The 21,489-nt window shown below is 41.7% G+C and overlaps 1 protein-coding gene across 1 annotated transcript in view; it reads left to right on the forward strand.

Annotated features, from left to right (window-relative positions):
* DOCK2 (dedicator of cytokinesis 2) overlaps positions 1-21,489 on the forward strand; it is a 413,845-nt gene that overhangs the window by 30,689 nt on the left and 361,667 nt on the right. The window contains exons 4-8 of the mRNA XM_053907087.1: positions 883-938; positions 1,431-1,527; positions 4,125-4,273; positions 16,701-16,836; positions 19,121-19,275. Of these exons, the coding sequence (XP_053763062.1) occupies positions 883-938; positions 1,431-1,527; positions 4,125-4,273; positions 16,701-16,836; positions 19,121-19,275 (593 nt within the window). The remainder of the gene's footprint in view (positions 1-882; positions 939-1,430; positions 1,528-4,124; positions 4,274-16,700; positions 16,837-19,120; positions 19,276-21,489) is intronic.

A 21,489-nucleotide genomic window follows, 5' to 3' on the forward strand; every position in this document is an offset into this window, starting at 1 on the left:
ACTTAAGGCTAACCTCCGCAGCTCTCGTTCCTTCTGACTTTTTCTGATAGGCCAGTTGCATATGATTTCCCCCTTCCTTGACTCCCCATGGAATTGTACATGTTTTGTTTGAAATTTATCTTCTGCTGCCTTTCTCTAGAGTTGTTTGGGTGCATTCATCATTTCCTCCCCTCACAGAGACAAGTCCAGTCTCTGCCTTTGGGGAGTTCACCTGTTCCAACCCCATGTTATGCCATCATCTCCATGAAAGCGGGCACCTAGGGTGGACGCAGATGCCTCCAGCGGGCACCCTGGTTAATTTATGAAGGAATTTGCAAGTAATTGATAAACTTCTCTTGCTAACTGAGACAAGCTTATGGGGCAAGGAAATAAGACACTTCTTCCCTCCTCTCTGGCATTGCTGTATTGGGAGGCATGATCCCACTCTGCTGTCCAAAGAACAATGAAATAAATCCAGGGAAAAATAGGTCTTATATCAAATAGCCCACATGCAACCAAGGACACTGTTGCTTTAGGACCTGACCTTCTAGCTATTTGTGACTGTGAAGAGTGACTGCTTTCCTGGAATTGGGCAGGAGAGGGGAGAGACAAAGCACCTTGTTTCTCTTAGAGCGAGTGTTTTTTTTTTTTTTTTTTTTTTTTTTGTCCTGTCTTGTCCAAAATAGGACTGAAGCATCCTCGGGATTCTAGGGCTATTATGAGATCTAGAACAACTGGTGGAGAACTGGCTAGAAAGAACTAGACCTAAGAGAATGAGTTATTCCTTTAAAGTTGGAGGGTTTTTACCAGTCAATAGCTTTTGGGAAAAACCACAAAGGCCTCAGGTCATTTCTGTAAGGATATGTCATTTTATTTTATTTTATCTTATTTTATTCCCAACAGGGCATTTTCCCTAAATCCTTTATCCACATCAAGGAAGTGACAGTGGAGAAAAGAAGGTATTTGTCATTCTTCACCAGACTTGACCCTCCCACAGCTCCCAGGTGCCTCTGTCCTGTCTGCTTTGAAAACCTAACTTGGCAGATGTGAATCAGCTGATCTCTCTTCTTCGTGCCCATGTTTATTTGTGTGTCTCCTTTTCCTCATGAAATGGGAGATCTAATCCAAGTTGATTGCTGTTCAGACCTGATGATGAGGGAGTATTAGGAAGTTGGAGAATCAAACTTTTCACTGGCAGCTGCCTTTGAACTATATTAAAGTAGATTAAGCCTGAATAACGAGCTTGAAGGGCCCACCCTAGTGAAGGAGCACATTAAAAAAGAAGCTCCTTGCATTTGCATAATGTAATTGGTGTGGCTATTGGAGGCGGTTCAGTCTCTTGCCAACAAGGGCCCTCTTAGCAGCTGCAGCTTAATGCAAATTTGCCAGCATTTTATCTTGTTAGCACCTGGGTCTCAATTTCACAGAGTTCTGTCTCCCACCTTAAATAGAAATATCGAGAACATCATTCCTGCAGAAATTCCTCTGGCACAAGAAGTGACAACGACACTTTGGGAGTGGGGCAGCATCTGGAAACAGCTCTACGTGGTGAGACTCAAAACCCTGATCCCTGGGATGCTTCCTGCAGTCTCTGTATGGTTCACATTTGGAATTCATCCTTGAGCAGGGCAGGCCAAGGTGGCCTCGGCAGCATAGTAGAGAACAAACAGTAGGAGTACATCGAGGCCCAGAGAGATTAGGTAACTTTCTCAAAGCCACACAGCAAGCTTGTGACTGAGCCATAATAAACGGGGGTCTGATGTGATCCTTCGGCTTTAAAACTAGTGCAAAAGTTTTTGTTAAAAGATAAAGCTTCCTTTAATGGGACTTTTTATTACATTTTAATAAACCCTGGGGACTTTAATTTGGTAGTCTACTGACAATACCTTGAGAAATACCGTCTTATATTTTAATTAACTAATGGTTATTGTCCTTAGATCTGTGAATAAGTTTTGACCCTGGAAAAACAAAGAGTGCATTTTACATATGTTTTCCCTGTATTGAAGCAAATCTAATTTTAAATCCTCCTTTGATGCTTCTAAACTTCCTAATGAAAGCAATTAGCTAAGAAAACCAGTAAGCTGAGAGTTGAAACCGTCAACCGGGGCTTACCGCATCTTTGTTACAGCCCTGTGTTCACCTGCTGGTATGTACACATGCTATTTGTAGACTTAACTTTTATGGTCATAAATATCAACTCCCGTGTGGATACTTCGTATTATATGGTAATTGGCACATCCAGTTGTATAGGTTTCCCAAAAGTTGTTAGGAAAGTTTAGGGGGAGAACAGTGACTTGAAGCTAAAGCAGTTAATTATTCACCTCCACTACTCCCTTTTAAACATAGCATACACACGCAATGTGGCAACTTGGCATTTTCCCTTAAAAAATCTTTAAATATCAAGTCCATTGTGCCCTTTGCCCTAGTAAAGAGAACCTTAAACTTCCGGTATCTCAGTGTCACCTTCATGATTCTTGCCGTGTCTATGTACCACCTGTACAATATTTACTTAATACCTAAATTGGCTCCCTTTTTAGTAAACTAAAATAACTTACTTAATAAATTGTACAGCCTTCCATGCCTCCCAACAACAACTTCCCATTCTCCAACACTGACTGGATGCCTTATAATTCAATTCAGTTCTAACACGGCCTACCCAGAGTCAGTTGCAGATTCCACAGGTTTAAGGACTGAGTCCTACAAGGTTGCCCTCACTTAGGATGCCAGTTGCAAGTCCCAGGTTCCCAGGCTACCCACACTTCTGTCCAAACTTCATACAAATTCAGGGGTCCATCATTCCTCTCCACCTCTATGTGGGGGCTCGTAATTCCTTAGAACAACTCACAGAGCTCTGCAAAGAGCTGTACTCATGGTTACTGTTTTACCATAAAGGCTTCAATGCAGAAAAGCCAAAAGGAAGATATATACAGGTAAAGGAATGGGGTGGGTAAGCACAGAGCTTCCATGCCTTCTCTGCACGAAGCATGCTTATCTGGGAAGCGCCAGGAACCTTACTGATTGGGAGTTTTAATCAAAGTTTCATTACATAGGCATGATTGTTAAATCGTTGGACATTGGTGATTAGGCTCCATCCCCAGCCTCCCCCCTCCCTGAAGGGAAGAGTGAGGGGGGTATGGCTGAAAGTTCCAACTCTCTAATCACATAGTGGGTTCCTCTCACATTCAGCCCCCATCCTGAAGCTGTCTAGGGGACCATCAGGAGTCACATCATTAGCGTAAACTCAGGTATGGTCAAAAGGTGCTCATTATGAATAAAAAAAAATGCTGTTATCACTCAGGATGTTCCAAGGGCTTTAGGAGCTCTGTGCCAAGAACTGGGGACAAAGAACAAACTATATATATATATATATAATAAATAATAAATAATAAATAATATATATATTATTATATCACACATGCTTTCCCAAATGGAAAGCCAAAAGTGCTTGGCACAATTAGAAGAACATTATCAAATAAATACAATGAAAACAAGTCAATGTTATTAAGTGCTTGCTATAGTACCTGTCAAAAGCTCTTAGCTGAAGACCTCTCTCTTTGTTAAAAAAAAATGGACAAATGTGAGAGAGGGGTTAAAGACAACATTACCATGAAACTGCACCTTTCTCCTTCCTTTGTACAGAAGGATGGAAGAAGAATGGAAGAAAATCACCATATGGTCCATGTTATTTAACATTGTGTCTTTCTATCACCAAAAGCTGTTGTGTCCCACAGGTTGTGCACATGTCACACTTGGGGGACTGCTGCCCTATAAATAGGTCTCTATCACCAGAAAAATGGCCCTAGTTTCCAGCCTTAAATGTCCTGAGCACTGGGACCTGCATTACAGCAGATATTCATGGCATTGATGCTCAACAAGTATCTTTTCTGATAAGAGTCAGAAATCACCCGTTCTTTAACCAAGAAGTGATTGGGATTATTAGTTTCATTTCTGGAAATCCCTGGGGCCCAGGGGGAGGAACTTTGTGGATGACTGAGACTACCGCCTAATCCCTTTGTAGCTGGGTAGGGGCCAGGAGAGATGCTCAAGTCATGGCCCCTGAACATGTCTGACTTTGGCACAGTTTACCACATAGATACCCACACACACCCTCGGTGCAGGTGACTGTGCATTGTTTTTTCTCGTAGGCCAGCAAAAAGGATCGGTTCCTGCAGGTGCAGGCCATGATGTACGACCTGATGGAGTGGCGGTCCCAGCTCCTCTCAGGAACTCTGCCTAAGGACGAGTTGAAGGAACTGAAGCAGAAAGTCACATCCAAAATAGACTATGGCAACAAGTAACCTCTCTTTCGTCTGCAAAGATGCTCTTTTCTCTTACCCACCCCCCTTCTTTCCTGTCTCCCTACAGAGAAGCTTGGTTTCATTTTTAGATACAAGTTTGCCACTTTCTATTTGAGAGAAGGCTGTTACCAACGCCATGCTTGTGTGCCTTTCTTATCACCCCGGTGGGATCTGGGGACATGCAAGTGGAGGGAGGGCTTGCTTTTACAGGGGTTATTACTGGGCTGAGAGATTTAGGGCACTCATTTAACCTACTTCCGAGGGGCTGGGGAACACAGTCATGCTGGTTCACTTTTGGCTTAGTTGTCATTTTATTCCTGCACTTAACAAAACTCTCCCTTAAATCCCAGTGTGAGATTTAAATGTCCCTTCCCCCATCCTAAATTATCCACCCCACATGCCATCAGCTAACTCCTATGCATAGTCACAAAAGCGTTTCCTCAAAAGGGAAGAAGCAGGGTTGGAATTTAGATGTTCTGAAGTTAAGGAGAACATGAAACAATTTTTTGAGGCAGGACAACCCACTGATAATAATAGTAGTGATAATAATATTATAAAGTAACATTTAATCTGAGTTGTTATGCACCGGGCTTGATGCTAAGTGTTTTACATTTATTGTCTTATTTAAATCTTAAAACAGCTCTATGGGGCATGCAGTTTTATTATCCGCACTTTTTTTTTTTTTTTTTTTTTGAGATGAAGAAACGAAGGCTTTTAAAGAGGTCAAGTAATTTGTCCAGAATCACATAGCTAGTAATGGCAGAACCAGAATTTAGAACCAAGCAGTCTGGCTCCAGAGTCCATGGGCCTCTCCACTATGGTACCTGGTTAGCATTGGAGAACTGTAAATCTTCACCCCCTCTCCCGGCATTTGGATGCCCTCCAAATCCTACTTGTTTGTTTATTCATCCCAACAACAAACATGTATTGAACGCTTATGATTGGCCTGATATCTTGCCAGCTGTTGAGGCTGTAGATGTCAAAGTTCCTGTCTGCTAAGAGACCAGTCTGGTTAGGAGGAAGCTACAAGTAAACTATTGTTATGTATTGTGTTAAGTTTGATGGCTTACCAAGCAAGAGTACTCTTAATTCGCCATGGAGAAGGAAGTCAAAGAAGGCTTCCTGAAGGAGGTAACCCTGAGGGGAATTTTGAAAAATAAAGAAGTGTTAAGTAGGCTAAAAAAAAGGAAGGCAGTAGTGTGTGACAGAGCATGGCATGTTTAGAGGATTGTGAAATGGGTCAGAAGGCTGGGACTTACGTCCCAGGGGGAAGTAGAAAGAGTCTATTCAATGGGAGTAAGAAGAAAATTTCTTAGCAGCCAGGCTTTCTTGCTTTTGTCATATGCACTGAGGAAGAAGATCCATATGCACTAGGAAAGTCAGTGGGTCCAGCTTACACCTGCTTCCCATCCCAGAAGCATGGTCCCTCTGCCGGTTCCCCTGCTGGCAGCTGGCAAGCGTGTCCAAATCTGCTTATAATGCACATCATCCCAGAGCGACAGGAAGAGTTTGCCACACAGCTGCTGCCACCGTTGGTGCGGTGACATCTTTAGCTGAGTACAGTCGCAGCTGAGAGTGTGAGAAGTGAGGGAGTTTTGCTGCTTTGCAATAATGGCATCTGTGACCTTCAGATGTTTCTTCACAGGGTTCCTAAGAAAAGGGGCCAAGGATGGAAGAAATGGTCACCACCCATAGGAAGCCTTCTCTGATTTTCCCCTACCCACCCCTGGCTGGGTTAGGTGCTCTTGTAGGCCCTTAGCACCCCAAGAGTAATCACCTCTTTACTGGCTTGTCTCCTCTGCTGTGATGGGCACTCTCTAATACAGTGACCATTTAATTCATCTCTTGTGGCGGGAACAGGGTCTGCACACAGGAGGCACTCAGTGAATGATGGCTGGATGAATACATGAATGTTGGTGAGAGGAGAAAGAGGAGGAGGGCGCCTGCCCCCTTCAGTTGTGTCTCTGCAGCATTGCCTCAACCAACCCTGAGCTTTCAGTTTCAGTTCCCTTTGGGGAAGTGAGAGGCATCCTTGGAGACTGAGGCCCTGAGCCGGGGGGTGGCCCATGATTCTTGCCTCCCTTTCCTGATGACTTCAGCTGGCAGGGAGAGAGATTTGGACACCTCCAATTAATACTGGCCTGGTGTCTTGGGAGGTCAGAGCTCTGATATGGGTTGGGTGGCTTCCTGAAAGCCAAAAGGGCAGACCTCTGGGCAGAGTGTCAGGAGCTGTGGTGAGGTACATCATCCTCAGGCTGTTGAACCAGGAATTAAGTGATGGAGGACTGACCAGAATCAGCCTGTTTCTCTTCTTTGTTCCTTCATTCAGACATCAAACTTTTTGAGCACATGCTAGGCCTCGAGGACACAGACATTTACAAAAACATTTACAAAAAACAGCCACTATATGGACAACAAAAAGCAAGCAGTGAGAACCAACAATAACTTGCTAAGTACCTGCCAGGCGCTGTTTTAAGCACTTTTCATGCATTAACTCGGTTAGGTTTCATGACAACTCTATGAGGTAGGTAGGTGCTATTATCGTCTCTGTTTCTCAGATGAGGAAACTGAGGCTCAAAGAGTGATTAGGTCATTTTTCCCCAGATGACTGAAATTTGAACCAAGTAGGTTGGCTTTAGAATTCAAGTGCTTGACTACTGCATTCTATTGCCTCCAAGGACTGTGGATTAATATGGGAGAGAGAGAAGTGAACAGACTCTTGAGTAGGAATTCATGCATTTCATGAGAGCAGGAAGCATGGACCAGAAGGTGGGGGCTGGGTGTGGGAGGAGACAGGCAGGTGGCTAGCATCTGCCCTAATGTAACAAAACTAGTGGGGATTATTAGGACAAAAATTGAGAAGGAGAAAGAGAGAGAGAGAGAATGGGAGGAGCTCAGAGAATGGGAGCATGGAGGGGAAGGCAGACAGGGGCTGGAAACTTGAAGGCCTAAGTGCCAAGTAAAGAAGTTTGGATTTGTCCAGATGATCTGGAGCCACATAAGGAGCCACTTCTGTTTTCATTACCATTAAAATTTTTTTGTTTTTGGAAAATGCATGCAGTGGGAGCTTCTTCCCCTGCCTTTGTTTTCAGTTCATTTTATCACTTTCTTGAACAGAAGAGAGCAGTGTGGGGCTACCTCTGAGAAGAAACTGCTAAAATGTTCATTTCTCCAAAGCAAATGGTCTGCTGTTCAGTTGGGAGACAGCCTCTCCTGACCCTGGGTTGTGGGAATCCTGACAGCCCGGCCTGTGACTACTAAAGCTGCTAAAATTCCACACGAGACTGGTAATGGGCAAGCTTCCTGGTCTCCAAGAAGTGAGGAATCCTCAAATGACTCCTCCAAATCCCAAGATAGCTGGACCCAGAGAATGTTTTATTCATACATTTTAGAACCGAATCCACTTTGATAAATTTTGAAGAGAAAGAACTAGAGAGATCTTGGCATTAAATTATGTATTGGCTATGCTCCATCTTTTCTGAGGTCACGCGAGTCTCTGCTCAGCATTAGTTGAAAGCATTTATACCCCCGTAGCATCGCCTGTTCGGCAGCATGGCTGTGCAACGTTATGAGTCATATCTAGTTGGAAGTTAATCTCCTAATGAATGTGGACAAATGGGTGAACCTTGGCTCCCTTCTGTTTGCATTTGGATGAGATGAGAGATGTGCTTCTCAGTCCAGTTCTCAAATAAGAGATGAAAATGTCGTCTCCTTCACTTGTCTTTGCTGCCCTTGCAGAATATGGAACTCAGTAGTGGTACCTAAGCAGGACTCCTGTTGGCCTTCTCAGAGTCTCCACCAGCTCTCTTTGTATAGACAGCTGAGGCCCTCCATCTCAACATCAAGTGCAAAAGCAGCCTCACATCAAGACTTCTGCAAACCTATCCTTGTCCCCTAATCCAGTACCACGCCTAAGCACCTCCTATTTAGAAAGTATACCGTAGAGGTTAAGAGTCAGACCAGGATGCCATATTACTTTTTAACTAGCTATGTGACTTTGGGCAAATTAATTAGCCCCTATATCTTTGGTCTTTTCTTCATCTGTAAAATGGGTATGTTAACAGTATATATGCCTCATAAGGTTTTTGTAAGGGTTAAGTGCATTAGCATACGTAAAATATTTAACATATGTGAGCTTACTGCAAGTGCTGTGCATTTGCTGTTACTAGTATCACTGATGCCAATCAGAATGGCAGATGCTGTTGCAACAAATCAACACCAAGCAGGGGAAACCTTGTGGCCTGGAAGTCAAAGAGTTAATGAGCAAGCTGTGGGTAATGAGCGGTATATCTGAGATTCCCCCCCCAACAGCTATGTTCAAAATGTTGTTGAATAGATAACATAGGAATACCTTTTCTGCTATGTTTGCATTATGTTACATTACATTACATTACATTATAATATATTATATTATAAAACAAAGATAAGGCACATGTTTCCTTAGACCCCTCCACCCAAGGTCCTACTTCTCACAGGTGTCCTTGTTAGTAGTATTGGTAGTTTGCTGCTTTTTGTCCAGTCCTTTCTCTCTTTGCTTTTTACTCATGTGCATGTATCCAGGTAATATATCTGGCTTGACTTACTTGTTTACGTAAACATATCATATGCATTTTTCCATACTTTAGCTTTTTAATGTTTATTTATTTTGAGAAAGAGCAAGAAAGAGCACGATCAGGGGACAGAGAGAGAGGGCGCGGGGGAGGGATAGAGAGAGTGGGAGACAGAATCCGAAGCAGGCTCCATGCTGTCAGTTTGAACCCACGAACCATGAGATCGTGACCTGAGATGAAATCAAGACTTGGGTACTTAACCAACTGAGACACCCAGGTGCCCCCATACTTTATTTTTTCTCACTGAGTTGTATCATTAAACATATTAAAACTATACCCTATTTTTTAAGCCATGCACATGGAATTGCATTATAGGTCACAGTTTATTTAGCCATTTTCCCTATTTTTTTAAAAATATAATTTATTGTCAAATTGGCTTACATATAACACCCAGTGCTTATCCCAACAAGTGCCCTCCTCAGTGCTCACCACCCATTTTCCCCTCTCCCCCACCCCCATCCACCCAGTTTGTTCTCAGTATTCAGGATCTCTTGTGGTTTGCCTCCCTCCCTCTCTGTTTGTAACGATTTCTTCCCTCCCACCCCTCCACCCCCATGGTCTTCTGTGATGTTTCTCAAGTTCCACATATGAGTGAAAACATATGGTATCTGTCCTTCTCTGACTGACTTATTTCACTCAGCATAATACCTTCCAGTTCTATCCATATTGCTACAAATGGCATGATTTCACTCATTCTCATTGCCAAGTAGTATTCCATTGAATATACAAACCACATCTTCTTTATACATTCATCAGTTGGTGGACATTTAGGCTCTTTCCATTATTTGGCTGTTGTTGAAAGTGCTGATATAAACATTGGGGTATAGATGCCCCTATGTATCAGCACAACTGTATCCCTTGGGTAAATTCCTAGTAGTGCTATTGCTGGGTCATAGGATAGATCTATTTTTAATTTTTTGAGGAACCGCCACACGTTTTCCAGAGTGACTGCACCAGTTTGCATTCCCACCAACAGTGCAAGAGGGTTCCCGTTTCTCCACATCTTCGCCAGCATCTGTGGTTTCCTGATTTGTTCATTTTAGCCACTCTGACTGGTGTGAGGTGGTATCTCAGTGTGGCTTTGATTTGTATTTCCCTGATGATGAGTGACATTGAGCATCTTTTCATGTGCCTGTTGGCAATGTGGATGTCTTCTTTGGAAAAACGTCTATTCTTGTCTTTTGCCCATTTCTTCACTGGATTATTTGTTTTTCGGGTGTGGAGTTTAATAAGTTCTTTACAGATTTTGGATACTAGCTCTTTATCCGATACGTCATTTACAAATATCTTTTCCCATTCTGTGGGTTGCTTTTTAGTTTTATTGATTGTTTCCTTTGTGGTGCAGATGCTTTTTATCTTGATGAGGTCCCAATAGTTCTTTTTGCTTCTAATTCCCTTGCCTTTGGAGATGTGTTGAGCAAGAAATTGCTGTGGCTGAAGTCAAAGAGGTTTTTTCCTGCTCTATCCTCTAGGGTTTTGATAGTTTCTTGTGCCACATTTAGGTCTTTCATCCATTTTGAGTTTAATTTATTTGTATGCTGTAAGAAAGTGGTCCAGTTTCATTCTTCTGCATGTTGCTGTCTAGTTCTCCCAGCACCATTTGCTAAAGAGACTGTCTTTTCTTTCCATTGGGTGCTCTTTCCTGCTTTGTCAAAGATTAGTTGGCCATACATTTGTGGGTCCAATTATGGGTTCTCTATTCTATTCCATTGGTCTATGTGTCTGTTTTTGTGCGAATACCATACTGTCTTGATGATTACAGCTTTGTAATAGAGGCTAAAGTCTGGGATTGTGATGCCTCCTGCTTTGGTTTTCTTCTTCAATATTACTTTGGCTATTTGGGGTCTTTTGTGGTTCCATACAAATTGTAGAATTGTTTCTTCTAGCTTCGAGAAGAATGCCAGTACAATTTTGATTGGGATTGCATTGAATATGTAGATTGCTTTGGGTAGTATTGACATTTTAACAATATTTATTCTTCCAATCCATGAGAATGGAATGTTTTTTTCATTTCTTTGTGTCTTCTTCAATTTCCTTCATAAGGTGTCTATAGTTTTCATCACACAGATCTTTTACATCTTTGGTTTGGTTTATTCCTAGGTATCTTATGATTCTTGGTGCAATCGTGAATGGGATCAGTTTCTTTATTTCTCTTTCTGTTGCTTCATTATTGGTGTATAACAACACAACCAATTTCTGTACATAGATTTTGTACCCTGTGACTTTACTGAATTCATGTGTCAGCTCTAGGAGTCTTTTGGTGGAGTCTTTCGGGTTTTCCATGTAGAGTATCATGTCGTCTGCGAAAAGTGAAAGTGAATTCTTCTTTGCCAGTTTTGATGCTTTTTATTTCAGTTTGTTGTCTGATTGCTGATGCTAGGACTTTCTAACAGAATGTTAAACAACAGTGGTGAGAGTACACATCCCTGTCGTGTTCTTGATCTCAGGGGGAAAGCTCTCAGTTTTCTCCATTGAGGATGATATTAGCTGTGGGCTTTTCATACATGGCTTTTATGATGCTTAAGTTTATTCCTTCTATCCCAACTTTCTTGAGGGTTTTTATAAAGAAAGGATGCTGTATTTTGTCAAATGCTTTTTCTGCATCTGCATCCTGCATATGACGGGATCATACGGTTCTTACCCTTTCTTTTATTAATGTGATGTATCACACTGATTGATTTGTAAATATTGAACCAGTCCTGCAGCCCAGGAATGAATCCCACTTGATCATGGTGAATAATTATTTTTATATGCTGTTGAATTTGATTTGCTAGTATATTCTTGAGAAATTTTGCATCCATGTTCATCAGGATATTGGCCTGTAGTTCTCCTTTTTTTTGTGGAGTCTCTGGTTTGGGAATCAAGGTAATGCTGGCTTCATAGAATGAGTCCAGATGTTTCCCTTCCATTACTATTTTTTGGAACAGCTTTACATGTTGGTAGAATTCCCCAGGGAAGCCATCCGGTCCAGGACTCTTATTTGTTGGGAGATTTTTGATAACTGATTCAATTTCTTCACGAGTAATGGGTCTGTTCAAATTTTCAGTTTCTTCCTGTTTGAGTTTTTTTGGTGTGTGGGTGTCTAGGAATTTGTCCATTTCTCCCAGGTTGTCCAGTTTGTTGGCATATAATTTTTCATAGTATTCTCTGATAATTGCTTGTATTTCTGAGGGATTGGTTGTGATAAATCCATTTGCATTCATGATTTTATCTGTTTGGGTCCTCTCTCTTTTCTTTTTGAAAAGTCTGGCTAGTTTATCAATTTTGTTTATTTTCTCAAAAAACCAACTCTTTTTAAAAAAATTTTTTTATTTTTTTATTTTTTAATTTTTGAGATAGAGAGAGACAGAGCATGAACAGGGGAGGGTCAGAGAAAGAGTGAGACACAGAATCTGAAACAGGCTCCAGGCTCTGAGCCGTCAGCACAGAGCCTGATGCAGGGCTCGAACCCACGGACTGCGAGATCATGACCTGAGCCGAAGTTGGACGCTTAACTGACTGAGCCACCCAGGCGCCCCTCAAAAAACCAACTCTTTGTTTCATTGATTGTTCTACTGTTTTTGTTGTTGTTGTTTGGATTCTATATTGTTTATTTATGTTTCAATCTTTATTGTTTGTCTTCTTCTGTTGGGTTTGGGGTTTCTTTGTTGTTCTGCTTCTATTTCCTTTAGGTGTGCTGTTAGATTTTGTATTTGGGACTTTTCTTGTTTCTTGAGATAGGCCTGGATTGCAATGTATTTTCTTCTTAGGACTGCCTTTGCTACATCCTAAAGCATTTGGATTGCTGTGTTTTCATTTTCATTTGTTTCCATATATATTTTTTAATTTCTTCTTTAATTGCCTGGTTGACCCATTCGTTCTTTAGTAGGATATTCTTTAACCTCCATGCATTTGGAGGTTTTCCAAACTTTTTCCTGTGGTTGATTTCAAGTTTCATAGCATTGTGATCTGAAAGTGTGCATGGTATGATCTCAATTCTTTTATATTTATTAAGGACTGTTTTGTGATCCAGTATGTGATCTATCTTGAAGAATGTTCCATGTGCACTTGAGAAGAATGTGTATTCTGCTTCTTTAAGATGAAACGTTCTGATTATATCTGTCAAGTCCATATGGTCCAAGGTATCATTCAGGGCCATTGTTTCTTATTGATTTTCTGTCTAGATGATCTGTCCATTGTTGTAAGTGGAGTATTAAGATCCCCTGCAATTATCACATTATTACCAATAAGATTGCTTATGTTTGTGATTAATTGTTTTATATATTTGGGTGCTCCTGAATTTGCTGCATAAACATTTATAATTGTTAGCTCTTCTGGATGGGCAGACCCCATAATTATCATATAATGCCCTTCTTAATCTCTTGTTACAGCCTTTAGTTAAAACCTAGTTTGTCTAATATAAGTATGGCTATTTCAGCTTTCTTTTGACTTCCAGTAGCAGAGATGGTTCTCCATCCCCGCACTTTCGATCTAAAGACCTGTCCTCAGGTCTAAAATACATCTCTTGTAGACAGCAAATAGATGGGTCTTGTTTTGTTTTGCTTTGTTTTGTTTTATCCATTTTGATACCCTATGTCTTTTTGATTGAAGCATTTAGCCATTTACATTCAATGTTATTTTTGAAAGATATGGGTTTAGAGTCATTGTGTTATCTGTAGGTTTCATGCTTGTAGTGTTGTCTCTGGTCCTTTGTGGTCTTTGCAACATTACACTTACAGAGCCCCCCCTCTGAGGATCTCTTGTAGGACCAGTTTAGTGGTGATTAAATCCTTCAGTTTTTGTTTGGGGAAACCTTTATCTTTCCTTGTATTCTGAATGACAGGCTTGCTGGATAAAGGATTCTTGGCTGCATATTTTTCCTATTCAGCACATTGAAAATTTCCTGCCACTCCTTTCTGGCCTGCCAAGTTTCAGCAGATAGGTCTACTACTACCCTTATGTGTCTACCTTTGTAGGTTAAGGCCCATTTATCTCTAGCTGCTTTCAGAATTCTCTATCTTTGTATTTTGTTTCACTATGATATGTCATGCAGAAGATTGATTGAAGTTATGTTCAAGGGACTTCTCTATGCCTCCTGGATTTCAATGTCTGTTTCCTTCCCCAAATTGGGGAGTTTCTCAGCTAAGCTTTGTTCAAGTACACCTTCAGCCCCTTTCTCTCTATTTTCTTCTTTTGGAACTGCTATGATATGGATATCGTTCCATTTCATTGATCACTTAGTTCTCTAATTCTCCCCTCTTAATCCAGAATGTTTTTTATCTCTTTTTATCAGCTTTATCTTCTTCCATAATTTTATCTTCTATTTCACCCATTCTCCCCTCTGCCTCTCAATCCTCCCTGTCACTTCCTCTAGTTTATTTTGCACCTCATTACAACATTTTTATTTTATTTTTAAAACATTTATTTACTTTTGAGAGATAGAGACAGAGTGCAAGCAAGGATGAGGCAGAGAGAGAAGGAGACGCAATATCTGAAGCAGGCTCCAGGCTCTGAGCTGTCAGCACAGAGCCTGACATGGGGCTCAAACTCATGAACCATGAGATCATGACCTGAGCCGAATTTGGACACTCAACCGACTGAGCCACCCAGGTGCCCTGACATTTACAGCATTTTTAAAGTCATCATGACTATTTTTTAGTTCCTTGATCTTGCAGCAATATATTCTCTGATGTCTTCTATGCTTTTTTCAAGTCCAGCAATTAATCTTATGACTATTATTCTAAATTCTTGTTCAGTTAAATTGTTTATATCTGTTTTGAGCAATTCTTTAGCTGTCATTTCTTCATGGAATTTTTTTTTTTTAAGGAGAATTCTTCCCTTTTGTCATTGTGGCTAGTTTTCTGTCCATTATGTGTTTTAAAAACTTGTTACGTGCACTGTACCTGCCAGCACTACTATATTAAAGAGGGGTCATACACCGTCCAGGGCCTGGCCCTTCAGGAGGTGTTTTTTGGAAAGTGTTACTTGCTCTCTGTTGTGACTTTGGTTACTTTATGTCCCTACTAGTAGTGATGTTTTAGACCCTCCACCAGGTGTGTTTTGATTTGTTTGTTGAAGTAGCCCTGGAAAGGAAAATGAAGAAAAACAAACAGAAAACAAACATGCAAACAAACAAACAAACAAAACCAGAAGCACCAGCTACAAGTAAATAACAGGGTGGAGGCAGTGCTGATGGAAGAGGCCTTATCCCATACAAAGAGAGAAATGACAGGGGCAAGGAAAAAGAAAAAAATAAACATTGACCAGAAAAAGAAACTATACGTCTTAATCCTGAGAAAGAGAAAGGAAAATAAAGAAGGAGGCAGGGAAAAAGAAAAGAAAGTTGTCCAGACAGAGAAACCATATGGTTTAATCCAGAGAGAGAGTAAAATAAAGAAGGAGGCGGGAGAAAAAGAAAAGAAAATTGACCAGACAGAGAAACTATATGGCTTAATCCAGGGAGAGAGTAAGGAAAATAAAGAAGGAGGTATAGAACATGTATCAAGATAATGGATTAAATACGTCTGCTTAAACAAACCAACAACCAGAGTAACCAGACTAGAGGGAAGAAATAAGAAGGAGAAAAGGAAGAATATATCTGTATAATAAGAACTGTCCAAGAATCAAGCCAGGCAATCCAACAGCGCTGGTCTGGAGGCGGGGCCGTCTGGTTCCTCAGCGTCAACCTCTCGCGGACGTACGTAGTTACCAGGCGCAGAGGGGCGTGGCTAGGTGTAGGCGGGTCCCGCGTCCACTGTGGGCCTGCTGTCCTTTCCCTGAAGCCCGCCTTGTTGGTGATGGGGAGAAAAATGGCGACACCCCAGTCTCTCCACCACAGACCGGGTGTCCCAAACCACTCTGTTCGACCTGTCCTCACTGTGCCGCAGGCGCAAATGAGGTGGTTTGTGTTGCTTCGCTGACTCCTGTGCCTGGCGCTTGTCTGGGATTCAAACTCTCGCTCCACGCGCCCTGGTACTGGGGAAGCACCTCTGCACCACCCAATAAGTGGTCCCTGGCTGGTGGGCGCAGGCAGGCTTTGTCCTGTCCCACAGCACTCCGGTGAGGGGATCGCTGTCTTCCACTGCAGATTGCGCCCCTGACCTAGCCACGGAGCCTGGGGCTGGCTCCCCTCCCCCCAAGGTGCAGCCAGCCCCAGACCAGAGAAAGCCCCTCAGTTAGAGATTGGATCTTTCTCCATCCCTGTCTGGTTTTTCTCTTGTCCAGGTACAGTCCTATGCTTCCCCAGCCTCTCTTTTTCTTCCCTCTGTCTCTCCGCAGAAGGGGATCCTTCCCCTCCATTCGTTTTCTCTCCGGTTCTCAATCACGCACCTATGGCCCATCGGATTGTCCCAGTGGGTCCCTGGAAGCAGGTGTCTTTTTGCCTCCCAAGCCCTTTGCCTCCCGAACCCAAAGTCTTTTGGTTTCAACCCTGCTTTGTTTGAGACGAGGGAATTTCGGATCCCCCTACTTCTTCGCCATGTTAGCCCCTCCTCCCTCGCCATTCTCCCTTTGACAGACTTTTGGTTTGTTCATCACTTTGCTGATGTAAGCAATGCTGTAACACACATTCTTGTTCAAATGTGGGTGTTTCTCTAGATTTAATATCGCAGGAAAGATACACTTTAGGAAAATTTAATACACACTGCCATAGTACTACCCAAAGAGGATGAACTGTCCCAGTATGGCTCACAAGCCATATGCAAGGTTGTTGGTGTAGAGCTTCTCTGTGAAAGTCTGCAATCTTCAGAGACCAGGCAAATTTTCTGGTATAAACCTTCCAACAACATCGTAAAGTCTTACGGATTTATCCTCACTTATGGATTTTGCTTTGCAGAATTCTTGAGCTTGATCTGATTGTCAGAGATGATGATGGAAATATCTTGGACCCTGATAATACCAGCGTCATCAGCTTGTTCCATGCGCATGAGGAGGCGACTGATAAAATTACAGAGCGCATCAAGGAAGAATTGGTGAGCTTTGTAAAATAGCCTTTAGCCAAGTGAGGCATTATTTAGCATATCATAAACTTAAAATAATAGGCTAATTAACTAGAGTGTATATTATTCAAGGAGACATCTGTCCTATGACCTGAGATGATCAGTAGCCATCTGCATTTTATTGTTTTGGTACTTGGGACTGTAATTCATTCTGCATCCATCCCACAGGTAGTTTAATGCCAGGCAAGTTTCCTGTTCTCATGGAGCTTTTATATTCCAGAGAAGAGAAAAGAAAAAGGCAATAAAAAGTAAACAAACAAACAAACAAATTAATTCCAGATGGTGATAAGTCTCTAAAAGACAATAAGCTAGGGTTCTGTGAATCATAGTGCATCAAGAGCTATTTTAAAAATGTACCATCAAGAAAGGCATCTCTCAGAGAAGACATCTGAGTTGACACTTGAATGATGTGAAGTCACCAGGCCTGGGAAGATCTAGGGACAAAGTGTTCTATGTATAGGGAACAGTAAGTGAAAAGGTCCTGAGGTAGGACTGTGTTCTGAAGTTTCAAGGAGTAGAAAGGCCAGTGTTGATGGTGCATGCTGAGTCATTGGAGAGGGTAGGCAATGATTTGGAGACATAGGGAGCAGTAGCCAGATCTCACAAGGCCCAAGGCATCATGGAGAAGAGTTAAGATTTGTTATTCCAAGTGTGGTAGAAAACTGACAAAAGATTTCAAGGGAACGTAATTTTATTTTTCAAGGTTAACATACTCTGATTTATGATTAAAAAATCATTTTAGCCACTGTGTATTATTTGAAAGAAGGTTTATTTTTAGCTCTATTGAGATAATTTTCACAGAATGAAATCAATTCATTATAAACTATAGTCTACTGAATCTGGCTAAAATACAGTGCTGAGTGAACTCCACCACGATCAAGATCTCAACAGTTGCATCACATTGAAAGTTTCTTTGAGTCCTCTTACAGTTGACTCCTTTCCCCAGTCTCCAGCTGCAGGCAGTCCCTAATTTGTTTTTTTGTGACTACACTTTTGCCTTTTCTGTAGTTTCATATAAATGAAATCATATGGTTTTTGTGTTTGAATTAAAAAAAAAATTTTTTTTTAGCGTCTATTTATTTTTGAGACAGAGAGAGACAGAGCATGAACAGGGGAGGGGCAGAGAGAGAGGGAGACACAGAATCTGAAACAGGCTTCAGGCTCTGAGCTGTCAGCACAGAGCCCGACGCGGGGCTCAAACTCACAGACTGTGAGATCATGACCTGAGCTGAAGTCGGATGCTTAACCGACTGAGCCACCCAGGCGCCCCTTGGTTTTTGTGTTTGACTTGCTTTACTCTGAATGGTGATTTTAAGGTTTGTGTCGTGGTATATATTATTTTTCCCTTTTTATTGCTGAGTTGCCATACCATTGACCAGTTGTCCATTTTGGGCAGGTGGGTTGTTTCCACTTGGGGGTTATTTTAACTAGTACTGCTATGAACATTTGCAAACACATGTTTGAATGTACAGTTTCATTCTCTTCGAGTAATACCTGACAGTAGGATTGCTGGATCCTATGATACGTGTATGTTCCACTTATAAAGATTCTGCCATACTTGTTTCCAGAAGGGGCTTACAATTTTGCATCCCCATCAGTAGTATATGAGAGAGTTCCAGTAGCTCTGCATCCTGTCAACACTTGGTGCTGCCATTCTAGTGCTTGTGTGATGGTATCTCATCGTGGTTTTAATTTGAATTTTCCTGAATAACTAGTGAAGTTGAGCATCTCTTTATGTGCCTACTGGCCATGGCCATTTGTAATTTTTTGTGTGTGTGTGAAATGTCTGTTCAGATGTTTTGCCCATTTTAATTGGGTTGATTTTCTCATCGTTGAGTTGTAAGAATTATTTGTGTATTCTAAATATGATTGTATGTTTGTATATTCTATATACAAATTCTCTACCAGATATATGTTTTTGCAAATATATTTTCCCAGTCTGTGCCTCCCCTTTTCATTTTCTTAAATGCATCTTTCAAACAGCAGAAGTTTTTAGTTTCAATGGAGACCATTTAAGCATTTTTTGAAAAAGTAATTTGTGATTTTTATGACACTAATTTTATGATGAAGGCTGGGTAAATAGTACTATTTCCCAAAATGAGAAAATCAAGGCCAAGAGAGTCAAAGTGACTTGGCTCAGATTACAGAAGCTTTTGGTTGTAGACCTGGTTATAATGCAGAAATCTTCAGGCTTGCGTCCTCAGTGGTGCAGGGCTAATTTTCTCTACCTTCCTCCTTTTTTCCTGCCACCTCTTAGTCAAAAGACCAGCCAGATTATGGAATGTATTCCCGGATCTCCTCATCCCCCACCCACAGCCTCTATGTCTTTGTGAGAAACTTTGTGTGCAGAATTGGGGAAGATGCTGAGCTTTTCATGTCTCTCTATGACCCCAACAAGCAAACTGTCATAAGGTAGGTGTGTTCAGTATTGCCTGACTTCTGTGTATATGGGAGGTTGGAGTTAGCAGAGTACAGAACATCCTTTTTATTCCCGCCATCACTTGTGGAGAAATTCCCACCTGGAAGAGAAACTGAGCCTGAAAATGTGGAAATAACTTTTTATAGGATGTACCAATCAGGTGGAAATATTACCACCAAATTTTTCCCATAGTGCGGTTATGGTTACACAGTAGGGTTTTGTAAATAGGTTTGTGATTCTGGAAAACAACCAGAGGTAATGAGATTCATACAGGTGGCATTGGATAGATTAAAATTCATACTTTTAAAATAGGAGATGGATAGGGGGATGGGTGAAATAGGTGATAGGGATTGAGGAGGGCACTTGTGATGAGCACAGGGTGATGTATGGAAGCATTGAACCACTAGATTGTGTACCTGAAACTATTGTAACACTGTGTGCTAACTAACTGGAATTAAAATAAAAAAAAAAAAACTTAAGTAAAAAATAAAAACAGAACAAAATAAAACAAACAAAAACAAAATAAAACACAACCAGAGTTAAGAAATGAGTGGTGAGGGCGGTACCAGGTTAAGAATGTGGGCTCTGAGATCTGCCTGAGTTCACATCCTGGCCCCACCATTTACTCTTTCTTAACCTCAGGCAAATTGTTCATCTTTCCTAGCCCTGAGTTGCCCATTTGCAAAATGTGAGAGCCAACCTCACAGGGTCATTTCTTTCAGACATCAGTGAGAAGCACAGAGCCTGGCACGTGGTGCTCCAAGAGGCTGTGGCTATTATTATTACTACTTTAACTGGTTGCTCTCGAGAACAGAGAAAGTAAGGGAACCTTCAGTGCCTCAGCTTGACGAAGTGAACACACCTTTGAGAATCTCCAGGGAGGAGACTCTGGTATACCTCCAGCCCCCACTACTAGGCCCCTGGCCCCTGCTTGTGGTTTAGACCATCCTTCCAGGTGGTGACCCTGCTGGTCTCCTCCATTGGGGTTTTGGGCCAATACATAGTCCCATATTTGAAGGCCCAGTTAACATATTGGAAGAAAGCTGGAGCATAATTTGTCTGCCTTTATGGAGAAAGTGGTGCCTCTCTAGCTTGGTTGTTATGATTAAATGAGACCATGTACAATGCCTAGTGAAGAGGAGTACTTTAGAAAATAATGGTTTTTCTGGAGACATTTGTGAAACATGGAGGGACTGTTCATCTAAGGAGAATGAACTGAGGTCTGTACATGATATCATTTAATTCCCTTTACTCCATGTCATTTGGGTGAGGAAATGAGGCTTGGGGAGGTCAAGTGACTAGTCCAAAGTCATACATATGTATTAATGGTGGAACTGAGATTTCTACTCAGGTCCATCTATCTAACTCCAAAGACAAGCTAGTTCCCACTTTAGTATGTCACCAAGGAAAGAGTTGTATCAAATATCCTGAATGGTTCTCATCAGAGTGTCAGCATTGTCATGGTAGAAAGCTACTCTTTATAGCAAACCTAAATCCCTAACATTAAAGAGTCAGCCTAATTCACTTAGTGGGCCTCAGTGAACACTGGAAGTGAGTGTCCCTTTTCCCTCAGAGCCCATCTTGAAATGGTCTGTGTGTCATAGGCCCCTTGCCATTCCCTGTCAGCTTTTCCCAAGGTGCCTGTGACAAAGATCCTGAAAGTACTCAGAGGACCCTTCCTGCCTCTCAGAAAACATGTTTCCTTATATTCGAACTGGCAAGGGTGCCTGGCCTACTGGCCTATCTAAGTGATGGATGACCTGAGCCAGCTCTGTAGAAGGAGGCAATGGATCAGTGACAAGGCAGCTCTGTTCCCTGATGTGCCATACAGGATGATATGCTCAATGGGGCATGCCTGAGTGATGTCTCTGAGAGTGCCAGATATACAGGGAAGCCCTCAGGAAACTGAGAGATGAGGAAGAGAGGGAACAAAAAGGGCAAAGACCAAAAGAAAAAAAATGAGAGAGAGAGAAGTAGAAAACAAAGAAAGATGAGAAGAGGCATGATACAAGAAAGGGGCAGGGGAACTTGAAAGCACTCCCTATGTCATTCTGACTCTGGACAGCTGTTTTTTCCGTAAGAAATCAATCTTCTCCCCTCTTACCAAGCAGGTTGACATAAATGAACCAAAGACAAGTTAGGGCATTCTCAGTGTGGCCCAAATGTGAACTGGGAACAATTTGGCTGAGACAGAGCTTTCAATGTTG

The sequence above is a fragment of the Panthera pardus genome, unplaced genomic scaffold (genome assembly GCF_024362965.1).
Source record: "Panthera pardus isolate Hobbes unplaced genomic scaffold, ASM2436296v1 HiC_scaffold_2, whole genome shotgun sequence".
Taxonomy (NCBI): Eukaryota; Metazoa; Chordata; class Mammalia; order Carnivora; family Felidae; genus Panthera; species Panthera pardus.